The sequence below is a fragment of the Chiloscyllium plagiosum genome, unplaced genomic scaffold (assembly GCF_037043375.1).
Source record: "Chiloscyllium plagiosum isolate Xiang-an unplaced genomic scaffold, Cpla_swu_hap1 HiC_scaffold_43, whole genome shotgun sequence".
Classification (NCBI taxonomy): Eukaryota; Metazoa; Chordata; class Chondrichthyes; order Orectolobiformes; family Hemiscylliidae; genus Chiloscyllium; species Chiloscyllium plagiosum.
The window spans coordinates 15,758,949-15,782,287 of record NW_028270181.1 but is presented as its reverse complement, the minus strand read 5'-3'; the positions used below and the strand labels follow the sequence as shown (position 1 = coordinate 15,782,287).

The window sequence follows — 23,339 nt, the reverse complement described above, 5'->3', positions numbered from 1 at the left end:
TACTCTGTAATCATCCATTTGGAACAGGATTCTAGAATAACATCAGTGAATAGGAAAGGAAACCTATAACTATACTGGGTAAAAGTACTTATGCATCGACACATAGTAAGGACATATACACAGTAGCTATAGCTGTTTAATATACACTGAAACTCAGCAGCTGAGCAGGGGTTTGAAGGCAATAATGATTACTGAAAATGCTACACTGCAACTCTGTACTTCAGTCAGTATTCATAAATGATAGGGATAATAGACTCCAGTTCTACACTTCAAACAAGACTTGCACACAACAGGAGTGCTCATTAACGTGTCTTCACTGTTAGTAGTCCATTTTTCTGTGATTAGGTTTTCAATTTAGTATAAATTCCCTTTTTGTGATCCCATCAGAAAGGTGATACAGCTTATCAATCCCTTTGGCAACATATAAATAGGATTTAATATTGTCAATCCACTTCAAGAGTCCTTGAGTTCAACTTTTATTCATGTTATGATTTGGTAAATTGATTTTATTCATTGGTCATGGTTTTACTGTTCTTAAAATTGCCCTTTATTTAATGAGCATTGGTCTTGATCTTGCCCTCTGCATGGACAGTGATAGTGCATGACTAACCTGCTCCCAGTACACTGTGAGGATTGCTCATAACCAACCAGGATGTGCCCAAGTAAACTGGTTGCAAGGTAGGACTATATGTTACTGAATTAAGTCAGTCAGTCCCTCATGCCTGTATTGCCACTCAGTGGGATCATAGTTGGATTTATAGATCAACTCAATTTTTCTGCCTCTTTCATATCCCTGAACCTTCAGGGATCAAAAAAACAGTTTACTTTTTATTCATTCTTAGAATTTGGGTGTTGATATCTGAGTCAGCATTTATTCCCCACCCCTAGTTGCCCTTAAGATGGCGCTAGTGAGCTGCCTTTTTGAATTGCTGCAGTCAATTTGATGGAGGTAGACTCACAATACTGTTAGGGAGAGTGTTCTGGGCTTTTGACCCAGCGAGACTGCATGAACAATATAGTTCCAAGTCAGAATGGTGAGTAGCTTGTAGGGAAATTTGCAGGTGATGGTGTTCCCATGTATCTGCTGCCACTGTCCTCTGTGGGTGGTAGCAATGATTGATTTAGAAGCTATTATCTAAGGACCATTCATGAATTTTGGTGGTGCATCTTGTAGATGATATAACCTGCTATTGCGTAGGCTCTGTGTTAGAGGCAGAGATTGTTTGTGGATGTGGTGCCAGTCAAATGGTCTGCTTTGTCCTGGATGGTGTCAAGCTTCAGGAGTGTTGTTGGAGTTGTACCCAACCAGACAAGTGGGGAATGTTCCATCAGCCTCCTGACTTGTGTCTTGTTGATGGCAGAAAGGCTTTGGAGAGCCAGAGGTGAGTTACTCACTGCAGGATTCCTAGCCTCTGACCTGCTCTTGTAGCCACGGTATTTATATAGCTAGTTCAGGGTGGTGGTTAGGTTATTTCTTGTTGAAGACGGTCAGGGACTAACCCTTGCATAACGCAAACTTTACTTGATACTTATCAACCCAAACGCTGACATTATCAAGATCTTGCTACATTCTGAGATCGATTATCTCAGTCTACCATTACATGTGTTGCTTTCAGTCTTGAAACATCCACTTGTGTCAGCTTCCACAGCCATTTGGAAGAATGAATTTGAGATTTCTGTGACCTTTATCACGGTATTATTTTCTAACCACTGAGCATGGTGACTCAGTGGTTAGCACTGCTGCCTCACAGCGCCAGGGACCCGGGTTTGATTCTAGCCTCAGGCGACTGTCAGTGTGGAGTTTTCACATTCTCCCAGTGTCTGTGTGGGTTTCCTCCGGTTTCCTCCCACAGTCCAAAGATATGCAGGTTAGGTGAATTGGCCATGTTAAATTGCCTATAGTGTTCAGGGATGTATAGGTTAGGTGCATTAGTCAGGGGTACATTTAGAGTAATAGGGTAAGGGAAATGGGTCTGGGGATGCTTCTATAAAGCTAGAATGCCACAGATTAGCCTTCCAGATTCAAGAGCCAGCATCCCCACCCTTAGCTTGATTGGAACACTGCCTCCATGCCAATTAAGGGACCTCTAATATGGAAATCTCAACTTTTGACTTTTTGCTCAGAAGGTTGGTTTCCCACTATAAATAAAAAAATCCCACCTCAACTGCAAAAATACAGCTTTGCATCTCTCTATCCTGTGCTAATATTTACTAATGCCACTGTTCTCCAGACTAGATTATTAAATCAACTATATTCCAGAGCAAAGTTCTGCTTAGTTTTGGAAGTATTATTCTTCTTGGGGAAAAGCTGTCTTAGCACAAGACATGAGAGTGGAAGTTGCAGGCTGCTAACCTAATGCAAACCTTTAGTCAACAGTGTTGCATAATCAAGAGTAAATGAGCAGTCTCAAATGGTCGATTAATCCTCAGCTCTTCGGGAAAGAGGCACCTTGCCACAACTCTGAAGAAAAATTTTAATATTATAACGAAAGGCTGCAAAATGAGACCATTGGGATTATTTGTGAGCCATACCAACATGGGTACAATGGGCTGAATTGCCTCCTTCAATGCAGCAATATCCTTTCCACTCTCTGAAAGCTTACCTTAGAACACAAGCTCACTGTGTGCAATATAGAGTCATAGAGATGTACAGCATGGAAAGAGCCTTTGGTCCAACCCGTCCATGCTGACAAGATATCCCAACCCAATCTAGTCCCACCTGCCAACACCCAGCCCATATCCCTCCAAACCTCCCCCCCCACCCCACCCCCCTTCAAATTCATATACTCATCCGATGTCTTTTAAACAGTAGGTGTAAGTCCCTGTTCTTACTACCCTAAAGGCAGGTTGTCGTGTCTCAAATCAGGTAGTAGACAGTGAAGGAAGAGGTAGAAGCAGAGAGAGGATTCTTTGCTGTAGCAATGAAGAATTCATGACAAACCTCAACAATTACAAACAGCCATGGTGTACAAAAGCGTGCAAATCACAATTCCACGTTAAAAAGGATTTTTAACAATTTAGGAAGGGTAGCAGATTGCCACTATCCTTTGTGTCAAGGATACAGAGAGAACGGTGGCAGAATGAGAGACCCTGAAACAAGAAACAAATGGTATCACTGATCACCCAAATTGTAAATGATAGGGATTGGGTGGAGGGTGAGGCCTTGCAGGGATCTGAGAGCAATGGTATAGATCTTAAAATCTAAAACTCCAATTTGCTATGATGTGGAAGACCAGTGGAAACTGCAAAGGAATTGGACGTTGGGAGAGAAATGGGAGGGAAGAGAGAGCAGTGGGGGCATTGGGATTATGATTTTTGTGTAGGATTCTGTAGCAGTTAAGATTCCAGACTGCCTATTTGGAGCAAAGGTTAGTTGCCCACAGGAAGAATTAAGCATCAAGACACTTTATTTTGTCTTGGATTCCTGAGCCGAAGAGTAAGTTTAGGGTCTGCCTTCTGAGCAATAAAAACTGTAATACAAGCATGGAACACCAAAGGGTGCTTCAGACTTGCACTGCCTTTTCCCATTCACATCACCAACTGGAAGAGACTACACCCAACAGGATTTTGGCAAGCTAAACATTAGTCCTTATTTAATTAGGTTGAGCTATGCACAGAAATGTGTGCTACAGTTTAAGAAATTAGGTGCAGCTTGTGTTTTCACATTTCATTTTTCATGTTTTACTTTCACCCATGCCAACTGCCACTCTGTTCCCTCTTGACTTGTGTGAATATCAGCACCCAGATGCCTGTACATATTGTCAACAAAATCCTGTTTGCAAAATGTCCCAGTCCTTTGGACCGCAACTGCCGTGTAAACATACAAGCTTTTCTTTAAACGTCACTAAGATGCGTGATTGTATTTTCTGTAAATACAAGGAAGAGGGGCCACATGAAACAGATACAGATTTTTATAAATTAAAATACAGCTTTGTTTGGGGAACACCTGACTACATGGCATCCAGGGAAAATGGCAATGCATAAAACAGGAGCACATCTCAAGTTTTACAAATTGATTGCTTAATTGTGACTCATTTTCTTGTGCTTGTTGTACTCAGTATTAAATATTGCAACACACAAACATGGATCACAGGCAGCTTTTTGTTCACTTGGCATTCTGGCCTCCTTTGCAGAAAAAGCTTTATGGTATAAGAGCAATCCAAAGTGTCGAGAGTCTAGATTTCATTATGTGAATCCTTTGACTTCCCTTTGAAACGTAGTACGTACATTGAAGATGGGCCAGGAAACGTCCAAAGTAATTATTGTGTTTGCCAGTTTGTGGAACTGGCTATGTGATCTTACTGAAATATCAAAATTGTGTTGTAATGAAAGAAAATTGTCTGACAAAACCATGGAGTGTGCTAACGTTACTGGGGTCCATACTGAAACCAAGCCAAGTAATGATATAATGGGCTTTAATGAGTATCTAGGGAAGCAATCTAGTACCACAGTGAAAGACAAAGGGCAAAAAGCATCATAGCTGAACTGACACTAATTCAAGCTGATTGTCAGAGCAGCTGAAGAATGTAAGAAAGGAAATGTGATCTGTACATTTGACCTCTCTTTGATTCCATCCCCCACTGCTGCCATTTCTAATTGTCAAATAGTCAACATTTCACATCTGCTCATATTAATTTAATGAAAATCTGAATCTCACCACTCAATGTCCTTTCTTTTCCCCTTGATTTCACGAACTGTTTCAGTTAAGCAGTCTCTGAACTAGATTGCTTTCCATACATTTATTTTCCTCCTACTGGATTTAAACTATTACTCAACAACTATTCATCAGTTGAACAATTGGAATTCTTCCTCCTGAAGCAAGAGGAATGTTTGCAGTTCAACAAATAGATGTAAACAACAAAAACAAGTGTAGTCCAACTAAAATGGTAAGTAAAGTTCACAACAAGTTGGAAACAACATTGGAGTTTTCATTCTAGGTAACATCAGCAATCTATGCACACCTAAGTCTAACAGTTGAAGTATAGGCCAGTTTGAAAGCAGAATCTGTTTAGCGAATTTCAGTTTAAGTTAGAATTAGAATTCCTACAGTGTGGAAACAGGCCACTTGGCCCAACAAATCCACACCCATTCCCGTACACAGGTTACTCTAGACTTCCTCTAACTAATGCATCTAGCCTGCATATCTCTGAACACTATGGGTAATTTAGTACGGCCAATTCACCTGCACATCTTTTGGACTGTGGGAGGAAACCAGAGCCCCTGGAGGAAACCCACACGGCACGAGGAGAATGTGCAAACTCCACACAGACAGTCGCCTGAGGCTGGAATCGAACCCATGTCCCTGGCGCTAAGCACTGAGTCACTGTGCCCCCCCCCACAAGTTGTTACATGTTCCAAGGAAAGTAGCATCTGCTTATGAGGTGCACTTTGAGATTAATAAACCATAAAAGTACCGATTTAATACCTGTGCTTGCACAGTGGTTTGAGACTGGTACTTGCATTGAGTGATGCAATTTCAGACATATACCTGACATCCCACAACCTACCAAAGGGCTCATTCAAGATCTTTTTATTGCCTCCGCTCTTGATTCCTTCAATGTATTCTTTTCCAGCTAGTCTGCCACCCTCCATAACTTGGAACACTGCTGCCAGTCCCTCACACAGAATAATCCCTGCTCATCCACATATTTTTCCTCCCTCACACACACACAATATATCCCAGTTCCCATGCATTAACATTTCGAATTTCCAACTCTGAACTAACATACAATCAAGACCTTGCTTGTCCTAAATTCTGTAATCTCTTTCTGTTCAACCCCTTTCCATACCATGCATTCAAGCAAAGCATTCAAGAGAGCATTGGATAATGAGCTGGATATAAATAACGTGCAAGCATATGGGGAGAAAGCAGGAAATTGGCAGTAGGTAATGATGCTCATTTGGAGAGCCAGAGCTGACAAGATGGGCCGAATGGCTAATACCTCTGTGATTCTTACCAGTCCATTCCCTTCTGCATGTTCGCTCATTCTGTCTTTGCTTCTTCACAGCTGTTGTTTCAGCAATCTAGCTTTTGATCTCTAGAATCCTCCCTTTAAACCCCTCTGCCTTTCCATGGTCCTCTCCTACATGAAGACCCTCATAAAATCTTCCCCTTTGACGAACCCTGCGGTCATCATGCCTGATGTGTGCTCCTTTATTTTAAGAGTCTATTTCCTTCACGCTGTAGTATAACATCATGGGACATTTTCCACATTAAATCCGCAACATAAATGTTCCATGGGATATGGTTTGAAAATTAGTAAAATGTGGAGAGGAACGGGGTTCTACTTTTTCTGTGATGTAGAGAGGCCGAACTGAGTTCTACTGCCAAACTTCCCATCATCTGCTAGGAAAGAAAAGCTGAGCTCTGTTCAACAAGTTACAAATATTCGTAACATTTTAATATTTGTGAATGGACAAAAATTAAAAATGTGAATTTTTTAAATTAGTTTTTAGGATAAGGACATTGTTGGCTGGCCAGCATCTATTGCCTGTCCTTACTTGCCCCTGTAAACGCTGATGGTGAGCTGTCTTCCTGAATCTCTGCAGTCTGGGTGCTGTAGGTAGACCCACAATGCCACTAGGAAGAGGGTTCCAGGACTTTAACCCAATGGCACTGAAGGAATGGCAATTTATTTCCAAGTCAGGATGGTGAGTGGCTTGGAGGGGAACTTGCAGATGGTGGTGTTCCCATAGACCTGCTGTCCTTGTCCTTCTAGATGGAAGTGATCGTGGATTTGTAAGGTACTGTCTAAGAAGCCTCAGTGTATTTCTGCAGTGCATCTTATAGACAGTACACATTGCTGTTACTGTGCACCAGTGATGGAGGAAGTAGATTTTTGTGAATGTAATGACAAATAAGCAGGCTGCTTTGTCCTGGATGGTGTCAAGCTTCTTGAATGTTGTCTGTATTTATAACTTATACTTAGAAAGTAGAATGAAGACTGGAGTATGATTTGAACCAATGAGGTCAAAGGAAAAATATTTGATGCAAGTTGATTTCACAAAACTGACCCAAGTTCAATTTTGGTGACAGTCACAGAATACTGCACACCTTTGCATTGTTTACTGGCATCAATACAAAATGTGTGGGTATAACTCTTTTGGTTAATTGCCAACACTCGGTTCTATTCAGACCATAGTTGGAATCTGTTCTGCAGGTTTCAGAGGTGTCTTCTTCCAGGTCTAAGCTGGAACAAACAGTTTCATTTCACAAGAATAATTTAAAATTGCATGCCATGCAATACAATTCCAGTCTCTCTTTTCTGAACAGCTAGATTAAGATCTCTGGCAATGTTTACGCCCAGAGTAAAACACCGTGGTGTCAAGCTGGCAATTTTGAACCGCGAACTAACTACAGGCACAGCCAAGTGCGATTGTTGAAGACTTGGCTTAATGCAGAACAATCTGATTCAATCTAAATGTTACCTCCTGGTGTAAACAGATTATACTATGAAATAAGATGACAGAATTACCATTTCTTAAAAGGGCCATGGCATCCAGCAAAAGAGCAGGCTCAAATATTTCAATTCTCAATTTCTGCAGACAACTAAATAAATAAGTTAGAAGGTATGTATTCTAATGAAAACTGTGGGAAAACCGATAAAGGATTCAAATTCCAACTTTACATTCATCTGATCCACTCATTGCTCAACTTTGGGTACATGATACCAATATTTGACAATGGTTTTAAAGGGATTTTTGAAAAATCTTTAGTAGGTTAATTGTAGAGTCATGGTAATATGATGGTGTATAATTGGTTATGATTTCATATTTGCCAACTCATCACTAATCTGGATGTTTGCATGTTTATCCCACCAATAGGAAATTGAAACAATGTTGAATGCTGTGGGTGTTAGTACCAAGCACATAGAATGGGATGTTTGAGTCTGCAATGCCAGGAGGTATTTGGCACTGCTCTGAGCACGTGATTGTGGGCATTGTGTATTTGTGACAGAAAGAGATAGTAAACGAAGACTTAAAAACTTAAAAACAGCTATAATTAGAAGTAAGTCAGCTAAATTCAAAAGGATATTCTAGCCCCACCCGACCCCAGTCATGTACTTTAACTTTAATGAAGTCACTTCTCCACACTTTATCCAGAATGACATTGAGACATGGAATAATTTTAAAACCACACCGTACCAAGAACATCCACATCAAAGCTAAACTGTGGGTCTCCCATGCTCATTCACAGACCCAAGTTCTAGCAAAAGCACACTTAGCCAACTTAGTCACTAGGAAGCTCAATGAACATGACAGCAGTGGCAACTAAATTACAACTTACTGGACCACAGAATACAACACAGAAGGGACGACCCCACATAGGACGGACATGGAACAGCATGGTGTTAAACTTACAGGCACGTAAACTGGTGGAGCAATCATTAACAGAGACAGAAGAAAGTGGGAAGGTTCTCTCAAGGGTGTCCAAGTTACTATGTACACTGTCTGACATGCAAGTGCAGTCACGCTCACAGCGTCCGCAATCAAAACAACATGCGAGTTTCATTCTCTTGTAGATGGACATCTTGGCTATAATCATGTTTTCGATGGAAGGAGAGGAAGAGGAGCAGGTTAATGGCAAGGTTACTCAGTCTGGCAGTTGGAAGGAATTAACACGGGATCTAATACAGGCCTTAGTAACATACGCAGGCTTGACAAGGAAGAAGAGCTGAGACTATTTCACGAAAGGAGCGATAAGAAAATCACATTTAAAAGTTAAAAAGCAAGAGTTCAGCAGATAAGTTTGAATATACAATTCACATTCTTAGATATTTTCAAGTTCATGCCACACGGGATACTGTTCAACAGGAACACAAGAAACTGGTGAAAATTTTAATTGTAAACCTGCTCATTATATCCCTTTTAAACAATTTAGCCAAAGCAGGCAACCAATGGAAAAAGAATTGTATTTTTGTGATTGTTCTTTTCGCCGCTCTCCATTGTTTTGCACAAGCATGTGGTGCTGGCAAGAATTTGGTATAATTAGCATTTCCTTACAATTAATACTATGCTAATGAGCATGACAAAATTTAGGTAGCACATAAAATACAGGTCCAATTCTTTCAAGCACACAAGATGCCAAAATGGTTATTGTGCTAATTGATTCACTTGTTCAATGAAATTTGTAATATAAATAATATACACCATATTATTTGATAATAAACCTAATGTACTGGTAATGAGGAATAATTTAAGTTTCTCATATTAAGTAAAGCAAAAATCAGTCTTGGATGAACAAGCCATTATGCCACGTGAATGACATACTTAAAGCTCTCAACTGAGTCAAGCACTGACCTAAGGCCATTTATATCAAAATTACTGGCCAAGCAAGGGTCACGCTATGATTGAGGAAAAAAAGGCACTGGAAGGTGAAGAATGAGAGGCATCTTCAGTAGCATCCCCATTTCTCTGCGGTCTTTTCAGCGGTTAGTTGCAAAACATTAATTTTCAGGAAAATCTTTTTTTAAGATTATCCGCTAGCTGAGAAAAAAATGATCATATCATGCAGCATTAAGCCTGTTCAATGCACGCAACAAGACTGTTCGGTTAGCACTGTTACTTCAATGAAGGAAGTAGCATCAAAGAATAATAAATGCTGATGATGCTGGGTAGCATCGGCCTCTTGTCTTCCTTTGAATGATGCCAATCTTTTCAGTGTGACATTAATTGAGTCTGACAAGTCTTTAAAAGGAATGGAATCTTGAGGGAGATGAACCATTTTTTGATCTTGTTTCTTGAAATGAAACCAAATACTTGAGCCAAATTATTCTTCCCAATCAATGGGGGAATTGTGAAGAAGACGTGGGTGCCTATTTTTTGTTTTTTTAAAAAAAAGGAAGACTTGAGGAAACAATTTCTGAGTCCATGCAGAACCACCAAAATAACAGCATGCTGATAAACATAAGAGCCTTCAACCTTGGCAATAATGAAAAGGTAATAAAAAAATTCAAAAAGGTTTATTAAGATTGAAGCATCCATAAACATTAATATTCTAGCTTGTTTTTCAAAAAAAAACATGCTGTAAGAAATACACTGCATTCGTTGTGGAAATAAAACGCAAACATTAATAGCACTTTCAGACAATGACATGTTAGTTGTTAATGAGATGCATGTAGTTCTACACACGAAGGACGTGTCCACTAACTCAACACACAAACTGCTGTATGGATTCCTTGCAAAAACATGTTTATACTGCCACTTTTATATTTTTAAAAATGATTTTTTTTGGAATAATCATCGTTGAGGAGGACCTGAAACACCACACGCTGTTGGAGACCAGAGGGGGAATAAGAAGGTCTCTGAGGACATCTAGTGGATGGCTATCAGAGAGCACCATGCTCAGCAAAAGGTGAAAACTGTCAGGGTCCAGTCACGGGTAGTGAGTAAAAAAGGGCCCAACTACCAGGAAGAATCAAAATGGTGACAAATTCATTTTAATTCAATGTCTATTGATACTCATTTTCATAAAAATGGAATGAGGAGTTGAGGGATAATAAAAGAAGAACAAGATGATTATTTTGAATGGTGAAATAAACTTTTTCTTCTGATAATAGTTTCTCAATTTGTGGGATTTAGAAGATGGCCTGTTCAGTGAAAATACAGCAGCAATATTAAACTGAGAAGCAGGCTCAAAATGGTGGCAGCATCCAAACTACCTTCACAATCTACTAAAGAAAGCTTTCCAACACCTCTATTTTTCCATAATTCGAGTAGAGTACCAGGGCCAGGGGCTGTTTTTTGTGAAATGGGGATTTTGTTTTGCCAACTAATAAAATTAGGCATTGGATTTTATTGCTTGAGCTAGACTGTTGGTGCAGAAGTAGTGTTCTCTGTCCACCTGTTAAACATTCTCCACATAATATAAGAGTAAGATGCACAAACAAAACATTACTTTTGAAAGATTTTAACCCTCTTTAAACATCCTGCACTGTTTTCTTCAAATAGAAAGTTTCTTATTTGTTCACTGAAGGCTATACTTTATACAGGTTCTGTAGCCCATACAATCTCGACAATGGATTTTCAACTACATCCTCATATGTTGGCTATACACAACACTTTGTATCAATGGGTCAATGATTTGCAGTTGGAAGCAGGAACCTTGACTGTTGTTTCCCTCCAAATGTAGGAATATTGGTAATACCACAGCCTTCAAACTATCTGAGGTAGGCAAAATCAGCTCACCTAGATAACCAAATCTGGCACCTCTTTGCTGGCCTTTCTTGATGGTACACTAGCCTTTCTCCAATACCAAGGCACTATGTCAGTAACATTTAAATCCCTTGACATCAATGCTATATCCTCTGCAATGCAAATTTTCAGGACTCTCAGATCATGGGGCAAAACCAAATTCTCCAGTGGAAGAAGCACTTACACACTTGCCACATCTGAAGCTACCTGTACTGCACTCATGTTGCCTAAAGAAAGGTGAAAGGGCATCCTTGTGACAAAAATGGCAGCATGGCTCCTAAACTCCTTTTGCACTTCAAGTGAACATAAAAATTGGAAACATTGCAAGAAGGTTTTGGAATGAATGCAATACTTATTTTATCTTTCCTCTTTATGCTATCATCAACCAATGAAAGCTCATTGAACACCAAACCTCACTACTACTCATTTCTTTGCTTTAACTGAATTTTTACGCTGGTATTTTGCTGCTGGGCTGCTGTATTTTCTACAGATTCAAAGTGATCTGTGGGCGGTGCTGAAGATGATGTGTACGTATGATGTAACTGCTACACATGCAACATAAAAATCTCTTGCTTAAGGTAGACAGGTTGGATCGCACTCTGGGCAACAGGGAACCCGTTTTTACTCACAATAGATCACTACCAGTGTGAAGTTAAATTATAGAGTTTCATGTTCCAGGGCAGCAAGGAGAAAAATAAATTAAAAATACATCAATCATCAAAAGGTATTGCAATCATTTCATACATGGATTCTCATGTGTTTTGAGTTCCACGGAAAAAAAGGTCTATATGCAACTGTGTTTTGTGCTTTCTCTTTTTCCATTACATTTTCTACAACATGAGACAAACCTAGAAGGGATGAACACTTAAAAAAAATATAAGTTCACATATACAGCAGAAATATCGTTATGTATCAAAATTCAGCATTCTTTTTCTAACAATTTCCTTCTTTGGGTGGTTGGGGGGGGGGAAAGATGGTGGGGGCAGGGGCGGGGGAGGTGGAACTGAACTGGCTATTGCAATTACTACCCCACCCCAACTTCGTCACCTCGAAGAAATTTGTCTTTGCAAATTCTGGATCATTCTTTAAATAATTCAGATTACGATGAAAAAATAATGATACTTTTAAGCTGATTTTTATTTGTTGTGCATTCAAGCAACCAAGATTTTCTTCTTCCATAAAAAAGATAAAGCTACTCACTTTAATTATTCTTGACCTCCATGGATGCACAAAGTTTTTTTTGTTTAAATTATTAATAATGGGCCTAAAAGGTTTGGACAAGTGACTAAGTAGGTCAGGTATATGTTAACAATGTGACATGACTAATGCCAATATAATGATAAATCTGCTGGACTTTCATTCTAAATGTGACAGCAACTACTAAGATGTGTGCTCTTCTAAAAAAAAACCTCTGCATTTCTGGTACTGTATTCGAGTATTGCATTTTGCATGCTCCACCATTATGGACTGTGAAATACAATGCATTTGGCAAGGGTTTGTCTTTGTTTTTCCAGCTGACTTGGAGCATTACCTCTAGAGTTTTCAAACAGCAGCAGTTTAGTTCTGACAAGCTCTTTCTTCAGCCTCACTAATCATGTCATTTTATTTATACATCTGTTCTACATCACATCATTAATAGACTGAAATTTGGACTCCTCATTTTAGGCATTCCGTTATTCTCCAAGTATATTTTTAATTTTTTGCATGCAGCTTAATCACATTAATGATAATTATTTTTCGCTCGCCAATCTGCAGCATTCATTAATTTTCCCCGATTTCCCATTATGTATTAATGGCATAATGTTAATCTAAACCTGCCTTCCTTTCAGGTAATTAAACTTCCTTTCATATAGTCTGAAAAATGTTGCTCTCCGCGTAATTTCTCTTGCCTTAGTTATTTGACTAGTTAGAAAGAGTTGGTAAAGGGCATTGATGGCACAGTTATATTGCCGCAAGCAGGTGGCCAACAGAAGCTAGGCACTGTGCCACTGAGCAAGTAAGAAGATAAGTCAAACAAACCATTCCACAGCCACTCTTTGACCAATGTAGTTGGCCAAGTTCTGAACAACCTGGAGCCAGTTATTGATCCACTCTATTGGCTGCAGGGAGCAATGGGTATTGGGGGAAGAGTTTCGGCCTTTACAAATTGAAGGCAAAATCCAAGATTTATCCATTCTGATGCACATAAAAGCATTAATGTTCTGCTCTAAAATAATAATTTACAGGGGTGTGAAAACAATGTTTTTACAACATTAAGAGTTGACTTATAATAATTATTAAGAGTTGAGTTCTTACACATGCTGGCCTTCATACACATCTTAGGTAAAAGATTTATATCTTGTAACAAACTTTATGGCAGTTGAACCAAATTCTGCCAAATAGGGACTATAATTAATGGTGGAGCTGCAATAAAATATGCACCTGTACATTTTATAACTGTTGGATATGAGTGTTTGGCTACTGCATAGCAGGCATTTATAGTTTGTTGCTTATACACAATGCTCACCGGATGAGTAAATGCAGATTTACATTCAATAATGTACCCACTTCTGACCACCAATGACAAGCTAATGACAGAAAATAGTTGATGTTTGACATGCCCTCCACCAATAACTATACACCGTTGGCACAATAATATTATTCAAAATGAACACTGATTGCAATGTACAATTACTAATAACAAGATAATAATGCAAAACAAAAGACATTTTTACTTACGTCGTTTGCAGCCACATTTCTTAATTCTTTTTGTATCTGTGATGTCATCATGACAAGCTTTGCAGTAGAAAAATGCCCTGAAGCAATAAAGTACAAGGATGACCATTTAATGGACAGAAGCCTTTGCTCCAGGCTACAGTGCCACAATTTTCACTAACACCCAACATGGCTTATTCAGATGGAGAAAGGCAGTGTAATGTCTTCGACAGCTAATCTTTACATGCGTTAAGTTCAAAGATATAAGGCCAGAATTTAAGTTCCAAATTCCACAGTAAGGTTCAGTAAGATTGTTTGAGGGGAATAGGAGAGACATTTCATTCCAACTGAAGGAAAAAAAAATTCAACAAAACATAAAAGGCCATTTGCCTCATCAATCCCGCTCCTTTCACAGCCATGCACACTTTGTGTTATCGTGGACTCTACCCAACATATTTAATCTCCTGAGGAAAAGTTGTGTGAAATTTCTCCCTGACCCCCTAAGGTAATTGACTGAAACTCCAGAATATCAATCTGTCCTAACAAGACCCATTATTCAATTCTGACCAGCTGCCTCCAACCAATGACGTTTCCATGGCGTCGGTGTCACAAGAACTATTGTGTTTCCGAAAGTCATTGATCATCTCTGTCTGGACGTATCATTATATTCTTCAGTTCTACCTTTAACCAGATATGTAGCTGCTCTTCTTAAAGGAGTTAATCAGCACAGCCTGAACTGTTTTTTTGCTAAGAATCTGTTCCAATATCTACACTACTCTGTGGGGGAAAGAACATTCTAATCTCAAGTCCTGCCTGAGGCATGTTAATTTTGTTCTCATTTCCTGTAGTTCTGCACTCACTGTCCAAGTTAAATAACCTGCTTACATCTGTATTATCCATGACTATCAGCATTTTAAAGATCTGGATCCTTTCCTGAACTAACTTCTCCAATGACAAATTCAGTTTGGACAGCCTCTTTTCATAAATCACAGCCCTAAGGCTTCAATCATCCTTGTTCTTCCTGTAAAATGGTTTTGTTAGTGAAATGTTCAACTCATAAGTGTGTGGGATACTAAATGATGGGAATGGAGAAGTTTATGCCTGGCACCTAATGTCAGCATTTAACAGGTCAACTTTGGATGAAACTCTCTCAATCAAACAATTTAACTGTTTGCCAGCACCTTCAACAAAGTAAAATACTCCCTTCATTGCAGAATTATCAAGCTATGTTTGACACCAAGTCACAGAAGATATATTTATGTTGAACATACAAACTGAGTGTGAGAGGAAGCCATTCAGCCCCTTGCTTAGGGGACCACAGTCCCGCCTACCCCAGTTAACCTTTCACCTCCTTACTTAACAAGAACCTATTCACCCTACCTAAAAAATATTAAAGGACTTTGCTCCCACCACCTTTTCAGGAGGAAAGCTCCAAAGACTCTCAACTTTAAGAGAGAAAAAATATCACCTCATCTGTTTGAGATGGGTGACCCTAGATTTTAAATAGTGACTCTTAATTCCAGATTCTCCCGTAACAGAAGACATTCTCTCCACATCTGCTCTGTCAAAATGCTAGGGATCTTGTATCTTTCAATAAAGTCAGCTTTTATTGTTCAAAAGTGCAGCAGATACGAGCTTATCCTGCCGAACCTTTCCTCATAAGAAATTCCTTAAAAAGAAAGAGGGCGGGTCAGATGAAAATCACCCATCTACACTTTCTGTCAACTCCCCTTCATAACTGTCCCCTTCCTATTACCAATATCCTGGGTGGATTTGGTACCTGCAACAGGTTGGAAATGTCTAATCTAGGAGTGCAGTAGGCCCTTTGATGAGGCAAGAGCTATAGGTTGGTGGGACATCCATCCCTTGGATCCTTAACTAAGATGAAGGTTCACTGATGGCTGTGAATTGCCTGATGTATGGGCCTTCCATGCAAGATGACACTGCTCTCACCAGTTTTCCTGCTGACAGCTGAGACCACTGACACCTCCACAAGATTCGATCATCAGAGTCAGTGAAGAATCCTTTTACCCTCAAAGTATCAGATGAGAAATGGCATAACTTAGCAGCTGTCTTCTGTTATAGTGCAGTGTGGAAGCAGGCTATTTGGCCAAGCGAGTCCACACTGACTCTCCAAAGAGCATCCAACCCAGACCCACCCCTCTATCTCTGTAACCCTGTATAGCTAACCCACACAGGGCTAATCCACCTAACCTGCACGTACCAGGATACTATGGGAAATTTCTCATGGCCAATCCACCTAACCTGCACGTACCTGGATACTATGGTCAATTTCTCATGGCCAATCCACCTAACCTGCATGTACCTGGACACTATGGTCAATTTCTCACAGCCAATCCACCTAACCTGCACGTACCTGGATACTATGGTCAATTTCTCACGGCCAATCCACCTAACCTGCACGTACCTGGATACGATGGTCAATTTCTCATGGCCAATCCACCTAACCTGCGCATCTTTAGACTGTGGGAGGAAACCAGAGCACTGGTGAAAATCCATGCAGACACAGGGGAGAATGTGCAAACTTCATACAGACAGTCACCCGAGGCTGGAATCGTTCCTGGGTCCCTGGTGCAGTGAGGCAGCAGTGCTAACCACTGAGCCACTATGCCGCCTGTCTTCTCTCGACATATTCCAGTATTCAATTTTTTTTTGTATTTATAATTCATGTTTTGCATTTTAAATATCTCCATTTCGCAAAATGTATGATTTGTAAATTAAAAATGTCTTTCTTCACAAAGTCGAGTCCCATTAAAAAGTATATGAAATGATTTCCCTGTGAATTAGTCTCTAGTCTTGACTGGGGGACTAACACAACACTCATAGGTACATAATACGAAAAGGCAATTGGTAGGTATTATCCCAGATCTAATTCTGCAGAGCAGACCACAGGACAATGGATTAGAGAATTGAACACCCTTTTTTTGCCATCACTGATTCTGAGCTTGAACCCAAAACATTCAGTCTAAGAAAATTCAAATGGCAAACTGACTGGAGTAGATTCATGAAGTCATAATTGGCAACAAGAGAGTAACACTTGAGGAACAAAAGATTCTTCAAGTTACAGGCACTAAACAAAATGATTATTACTCAGTTTCTCAGAAGCAGAAGTCCATCAGACTAACCGTTGCCCACAAACAAGAACTGGTTAGCATGAGTCCAGTATGTGATGTTCTTCTGTTTTCAGGACCAATGCAGATGAGAGAAACTTTCTGTCTTTAAAAACAATAGTATTCATCTTTTTTTGCTGTTATTTATTTTAAACTTAGATTTCCTCTGGATCAGTTTTAGATTTTGCTTTCCTTGCTGGCAGAAATGAGGCCTATCAGGATCTGCCTTCAGTAAGGCTCATTAAACCCGTCTGGTAGTTTAACAGACACAAATAGTCGAGTAACAACCAAAGGTGTTACTTCGATTCTGAATTCAAATTATGGGCCCCATTTTAACTTTCTGTCATTGAGTAGGCTTTGAATGAGTTAAAATAGCAAATGCCCACATCTTCAAAGAATAGAAGCAGTGGCTTTCTGCTTGTCAATCATGGTGATTTCTGATCATGTTGAAAGAGAACCAGCTTACACTTAAACAATTGCATTCTTCTCTAATTTGCATTGAAAACTGCATTCAAATCAATTGTATGATTAATTCTATGCTGTAATGTTAACAATTTATTTTAACAACCCAAACCTTGAACTATGTGCATTCCCACCAGGCAGTGTCAGATATGCTACTGAGGAACACTTTGAGGTCTTTAGAAAAATCAATATTCCTTATCTGTTTAAACATTGAATGGAATGAATTGTATCTTAATGTACAGGGAAGCATAATCCAGCAAGATCTTTTGAGGGGAGTTCATGGGTAATCAGTCTTTACTAAAAACCTGTGTATCACTTATCATAACCAGTTTAAATATTACAGCAAAATCCATGTTGAACAATATCACTAATGGCTAAATAGTTGCTGCATCATTTAACTAAGTCCAGTTTAGTGGGTGAGTGGATTGCTACCAAATCTTTTAATGAAAGGTTGATACATCATAACAGGCATTAACAATCATTAATGCTTTGTTGGAATATAGTCCTGAATTCTCTTTCCCTAGGAAGGTTGGAAAAAGGAACAGCATGAGGGGCCAATCTACAGCTCTCACTCAGTTCTCAGCTCTTCACCAAATTCAAGATTTAGTGCTACGCTGAATGGCATTGGCTAAATATCGGGCCTGTGTTCTCTGAAGATTTTCAGAATGAGAGGTGATCTCATTGAAACGCACAGAATTCTAGAGGGGCTTCATGGGGTGGATGCTGACAGATTGGCTCTTCTGGTCAGGAGACCCAAAACATGGACAAGTCTCCAGAAAACAGCCCACCATTTAGGGGGAAGAAGAGGAAATAAATGAAACTAGATAGACCACGTGGCATTAACCGAGGCATCGGAAACAACAATGGCAAACTTAGTTTTGTCAACTCCTGACTAATGTTTGGGGCAATGTGCCAAACTTTGGACAAACCTTCCTCACAGTCAAGCAATAGCCTGACATGGTCATATTCATGGCATCATACCTTGCAGACCATATCCCAGATAACACCATCACCATCCCTAACTACGTCTATCCCGCTAGCAGGGCAGCCTATCAGTTGTGCTGTAGAGGTTTACAGTTGGGAGGCAGTTAGCCTAGGAGTCCTCAGTATTGACATCAGGTCAAACATAGTAAAGGAAATCTCTCACTAATTATTATCGACTGCATAGAACATAGAACAGTACAGCACAGAACAGGCCCTTCAGCCCACGATGTTGTGCTGACCACTGATCCTCATGTATGCACCCTCAAATTTCTGTGACCATATGCATGTCCAGTAGTCTCTTAAATGTCCCCAATGACCTTGCTTCCACAACTGCTGCTGGCAATTCATTCCATGCTCTCACAACTCTGTGTAAAGAACCCACCTCTGACATCCCCTGTATACTTTCCTCCAACCAGCTTAAAACTATGACCCCTCGTGTTAGCTATTTCTGCCCTGGGAAATAGTCTCTGGCTATCGACTCTATCTATGCCTCTCATTATCTTGTATACCTCAATTAGGTCCCCTCTCCTCCTCCTTTTCTCCAACTCACTATCAGCTATTAAATCAGTACCTCTCCACGCTGAACGTAACTTGGAGGAAACACTGAGGGTGTCAGAGAGCAGAATGTACTCTGTATCAGTGACTTCAATATTCATCAACAAGAGTGGGTCAACACCACCACTACTGACCAAGCCAGTTGAGTCCTAAAGGACATAACTGTTAAACTAGTTCCTTGGTAGATGGTGAAGGTACTAATGAAAAGGAAAAACACCCTTGATTTTATGCTCATCAATCTGCCTGCCACTGATGCATCTGCCACATCAAGTCTGCACATTGAAGATTTCCTGTTTCATGATAAATGGGATCAATTTGAACAGATCTAGCAATTCAAGACTGGGTAGCTATGAGTGTTCCCAATCATTAGCTGCAGTAGAACTGTACAAAAACATAATCAAAAACTGTTTTGCTCAGCCTATCCCCCGCTCTACCATTTCCATCTAGCTAAGGGAATCAACCTCAGTTCAATGAAAAGCACAGGAGTACAAGCTAGAAGCAACATCAGGCATATTGAAGAAAATGAGGTGTCAATCTGGTGGATCTGCAACACTGGACTACTTGCAATCCAGACACCATAAGCAGTATATAACAGAGGGCTAAGTGATCCCACAAGCAACAGATCAAAGGTAGGCTCTGCAGTCGTGCTACATCTAGTTGTGAACGGTGGTGGCCAATTAAATAACTAATTGGAGGAGGAAGCTCTATAAAGATCCTCATCCTCAATGAAGGGGACGCCCAGAACATCAAGGGCAAAAGATAATGCTGAAATATTTGAAACAATTTTTGGCCAGCTGTCAATAATTCATCTTATCCTCCAGAGATTCCCTAATGATAAGAGTCTTCAGTGATTTTGAATTGCTCAATATGATGCCAAGAGATGGCTGCAAAAGCTGTGGGCCCTGACAACATTACAGCAAAGATCCTGAAGACATGTGCTCCAAAACTTACCACACCCCTAGGCAAACTATTCCAGGACAGTTACAACATGACAAAGTGGAAAATTGTCCAGGTATGTCCCATTCACAAAAAGGATGACAAATCCAACCTGGCTAATTACTGCCCTATTGGTCTCCACTTGATCATCAGTCAAGTGATGGAAGTGCTATCAAGCAGCACCTACTCAGCAATAATCTGCACCACCAGGACCACTCAGCTCCTGACCTCATTACAGCCTTGGTTTAAACATGGACCAAGGAGGAGAGATGGTCTTTGACATAAACACTGTGCTTGACCAAGTGTGGTCGAGAGCCCTTCCAAAGCGACAGAGGGAATTGGAATCAGGGGAAACCTCAATGCTAGTTGGTCCCATTACCAAGCACAATAGAAGTTAGTAGTTGTTGGATGCTAGTCATCTCAGCTCCAGAACATCGCTGCTGGAATTCCTCAGTGTATCCTAGGCCCAATAATCTTTAGCTGCTTCATCACTGGTCTTCCCTCCATCATAAGGTAGGCAGTGGGGATGTTGACTGACGGCTGCCCAATGTTCATCTCTATTCGCAACTCCTCAGATACTGAAGCAATCCATGTCCAAATGCAGCAAGATCTGGACAATATGAAGGCTTGTGCTGACAATTGCCAAGTAATATTTATGCTTGCAAATGTGCCAGGCAATGACAATCTCCATGAAGAAAGAATCTAACCATCACCCTTTGACATTCAATGGTATCAACATTACTGAAACCCTTACTAACAACATCCTGGAGTTATCACAGATTTGAAACTGAACTGGACCAGACACATGAATACTATGGCTACAAGAGCAGGTCAGAGAATCCCTGCAGTGGGTAACTCTTTTCCTGACTCCCCAGAGCCTGTCCACTATGTACAAGACACATGTCAAGAGTGTGATGGAATACCCCTGATTTGCCGGATGACTTCAGCTCCAACAACATTCCATGATACCATCCAGGACAAAGTAGCCCATTTGATTCCCACCACATCCATGAACATGAAATGCTCTCCCTCCCTGCAACCTTTCAAATGGCACAGCAGCAGCAGTAGTGACTACCGTCCACACGGTGCGCAGCAGAAATTCACCAAGGCTCCTTAAACTACAACTTCTATACTCACAACCACTACTATCTAGAGTGATAGTCAGCAGATACATGGGAACAGCACAACCTGCAAGTTTCTCTCCAAGTCACTCACCATGCTGATTCAGAAATATCTTACTACTCCTTTAATGTCACTGGTTAAAAATCCTGGTACTCCTTTCCTAACAGACTGCCTTGTTAAAGATCAGCACAGCACAGCTCATCAGCACAGTTTCACAGGCAATCTGGGATGGACAATAAATACTAGCTTTGCCAATGACATCCACACTTCATAGAGTCATAGAGATGTACAGCATTGAAACAGACCCTTTGGTCCAACCCGTCCATGCCGACCAGATATCCCAACCCAATCTAGTCCCACCTGCCAGCACCCGGCCCATATCCCTCCAAACCCTTCCTACACTTCCCTCGAAGGATTGAGAATCTCCAGAATACTCTCCCCAGAGCGTGATGGATAGTCTACCCCTGATACCTTTAAGGCTGAAACAGACAGATTTCTCTCATTTCACAGGGACCCAGTTGATATCACTAGTGGGGAGGAAAGAGGAGCTGAAACTCACAATTGGCCATGATCATATCAAACAGCAGATCTGGCTCAACAGCCCCTATGGTCTACTTCTGTTCCTAGTTTTTGGCACTGAAGCAATTCACATTGTTGGATTTGAGTAGAACGAGCTTTGCTCTCTATCTTGACCCTGTTATACATGACCAAGTGACCTTAAATAACTCACCAGATTCTCTGCAGAAGATCTCTGGCAATATTGTGGCATCCATTGCTGCAAGAATATGATTCCATCCCTTCCTAATTTTGTAATTATGCTCACTGGTTTTCTGATACATCACTTAAAAAAGAAAGAGCTTTGAATTTTTTTGAATCCCACTCTGCCTCTATAAAAATTCTGACTGGCACTAATAGTCACAGTTCTAATACCAGCCAGGAGCATGGAAGATTCTGATCCATGAAATTCCACAAAGACAGTCAACTCATCAGAGTACCATTGTCTAAGAACATCTTCTCATGGGATTATACCCAGCACTGTGTTCCATTCCTTCCAAAGCTAACAGTGGTGGCTTTGACAAAGACAGATTAAGCATCGGGTATAATGGTGTCTGAGCAACATTACGAGCAGACAAATGAACTTGGCCATCTTGCTTGCCATGACAGCAACAAAACTCCCAGCTGCTTTTATTAAGTTTGGACAGTTCACATTTACATCCATCCCTTTAACATTTGAATGCTGAAGAACATTTTGGAATTAATGCCAAACTGTTAAAAAATTATCATCCTAACTTATGAAAATGCTTTCTTCCCATAAAAAGTGAGTTGCTGGATTACAAGTAATAATATTCTCAGACTTGACTTGATTTCTCACTATTCCAAAAAAAGCAAAAATATGGGACTAAATATTGTTTGGTATATTTCATCATTAATTGGAAACAGATTACATTTGCTTTCATTTTCCAAGGATCTCAATCAAACAATTACCTTTTCACTTCTTTGGCATCACTTGCAATGAAGAATCCCAATGTGCCTTCATGGATCTTGATGTGGTTCCCAGGATTGATTAGTATGCTACTCAGTGAAAACAGAAAAACACCAAATTTCTGTTACCTGCAGCTGAAGAAAAGCATTGTCTTGATAGTAAGTGATTCAAAGGGGAATGGTGAAAACATTCCCACGGCAATTGAAAACTCTCTTACATGATCTGCACATTCTGACAGATGATTGTAAATGATTCAATTAATGACTGAAAGGAGCTTGTTTATCAGACCCATAATATTAAGATAAGCAAAGCACCATCTGCTTCAAAACATACACCCTTAAACAAATCTCATTTTAGCTCATTTGAAAGTCTTTGATAACAAAGCAAAGCTTAGGCTTTTAAATTTAATCTGGGTGATGTAGCTCATTGCTAATCACAGTGTCTGAACTGACTTCAAAAGTGCAGTTTAAAGGTTAATTTTCAGGATGAATGTTTTTTGATGGGTGACTGCTGCTTTACCTCTATGCAGAAGTAGTGCTTTTCTTTGCTGCAAACCTACTTGTTCTAATTTGCCAATTTTTTTTTGTTCTATTTTGATTAGGACCCTGCTCCCTCTTGCTGTTATGATGACACATTCCCCAACTGACAAGGTCCCAAGAAACCTTCTTGTCAAGCTCTCCCCATTACTCTTGAGCTGGTTAAGAGGAGGAGATGTCTGAAGTGAACTCTAGTTTTTATTGAGTGTTACCTCTGATGATAATATGTTGCGATCAGATACT

At 40.1% G+C, this 23,339-nt stretch overlaps 1 protein-coding gene across 16 annotated transcripts in view; it reads right to left on the bottom strand.

The window, feature by feature from the left end:
• Positions 1-23,339, bottom strand: part of LOC122541861 (calcium-activated potassium channel subunit alpha-1) — an 847,529-nt gene that overhangs the window by 137,222 nt on the left and 686,968 nt on the right. For 9 of the 16 annotated variants that reach the window (XM_087982316.1, XM_087982317.1, XM_087982319.1 and 6 more), the window contains 2 exons: positions 22,563-22,649; positions 13,912-13,988 (listed from right to left, as the gene is read on the bottom strand). In XM_087982316.1, coding sequence (XP_087838442.1) covers positions 13,912-13,988; positions 22,563-22,649 — 164 coding nt within the window. Of the gene's footprint in view, positions 1-8,361; positions 8,536-13,911; positions 13,989-22,562; positions 22,650-23,339 lie in introns of all 16 variants that reach the window. The other 7 variants (XM_087982321.1, XM_087982311.1, XM_087982314.1 and 4 more) reach the window with 1 other exon arrangement.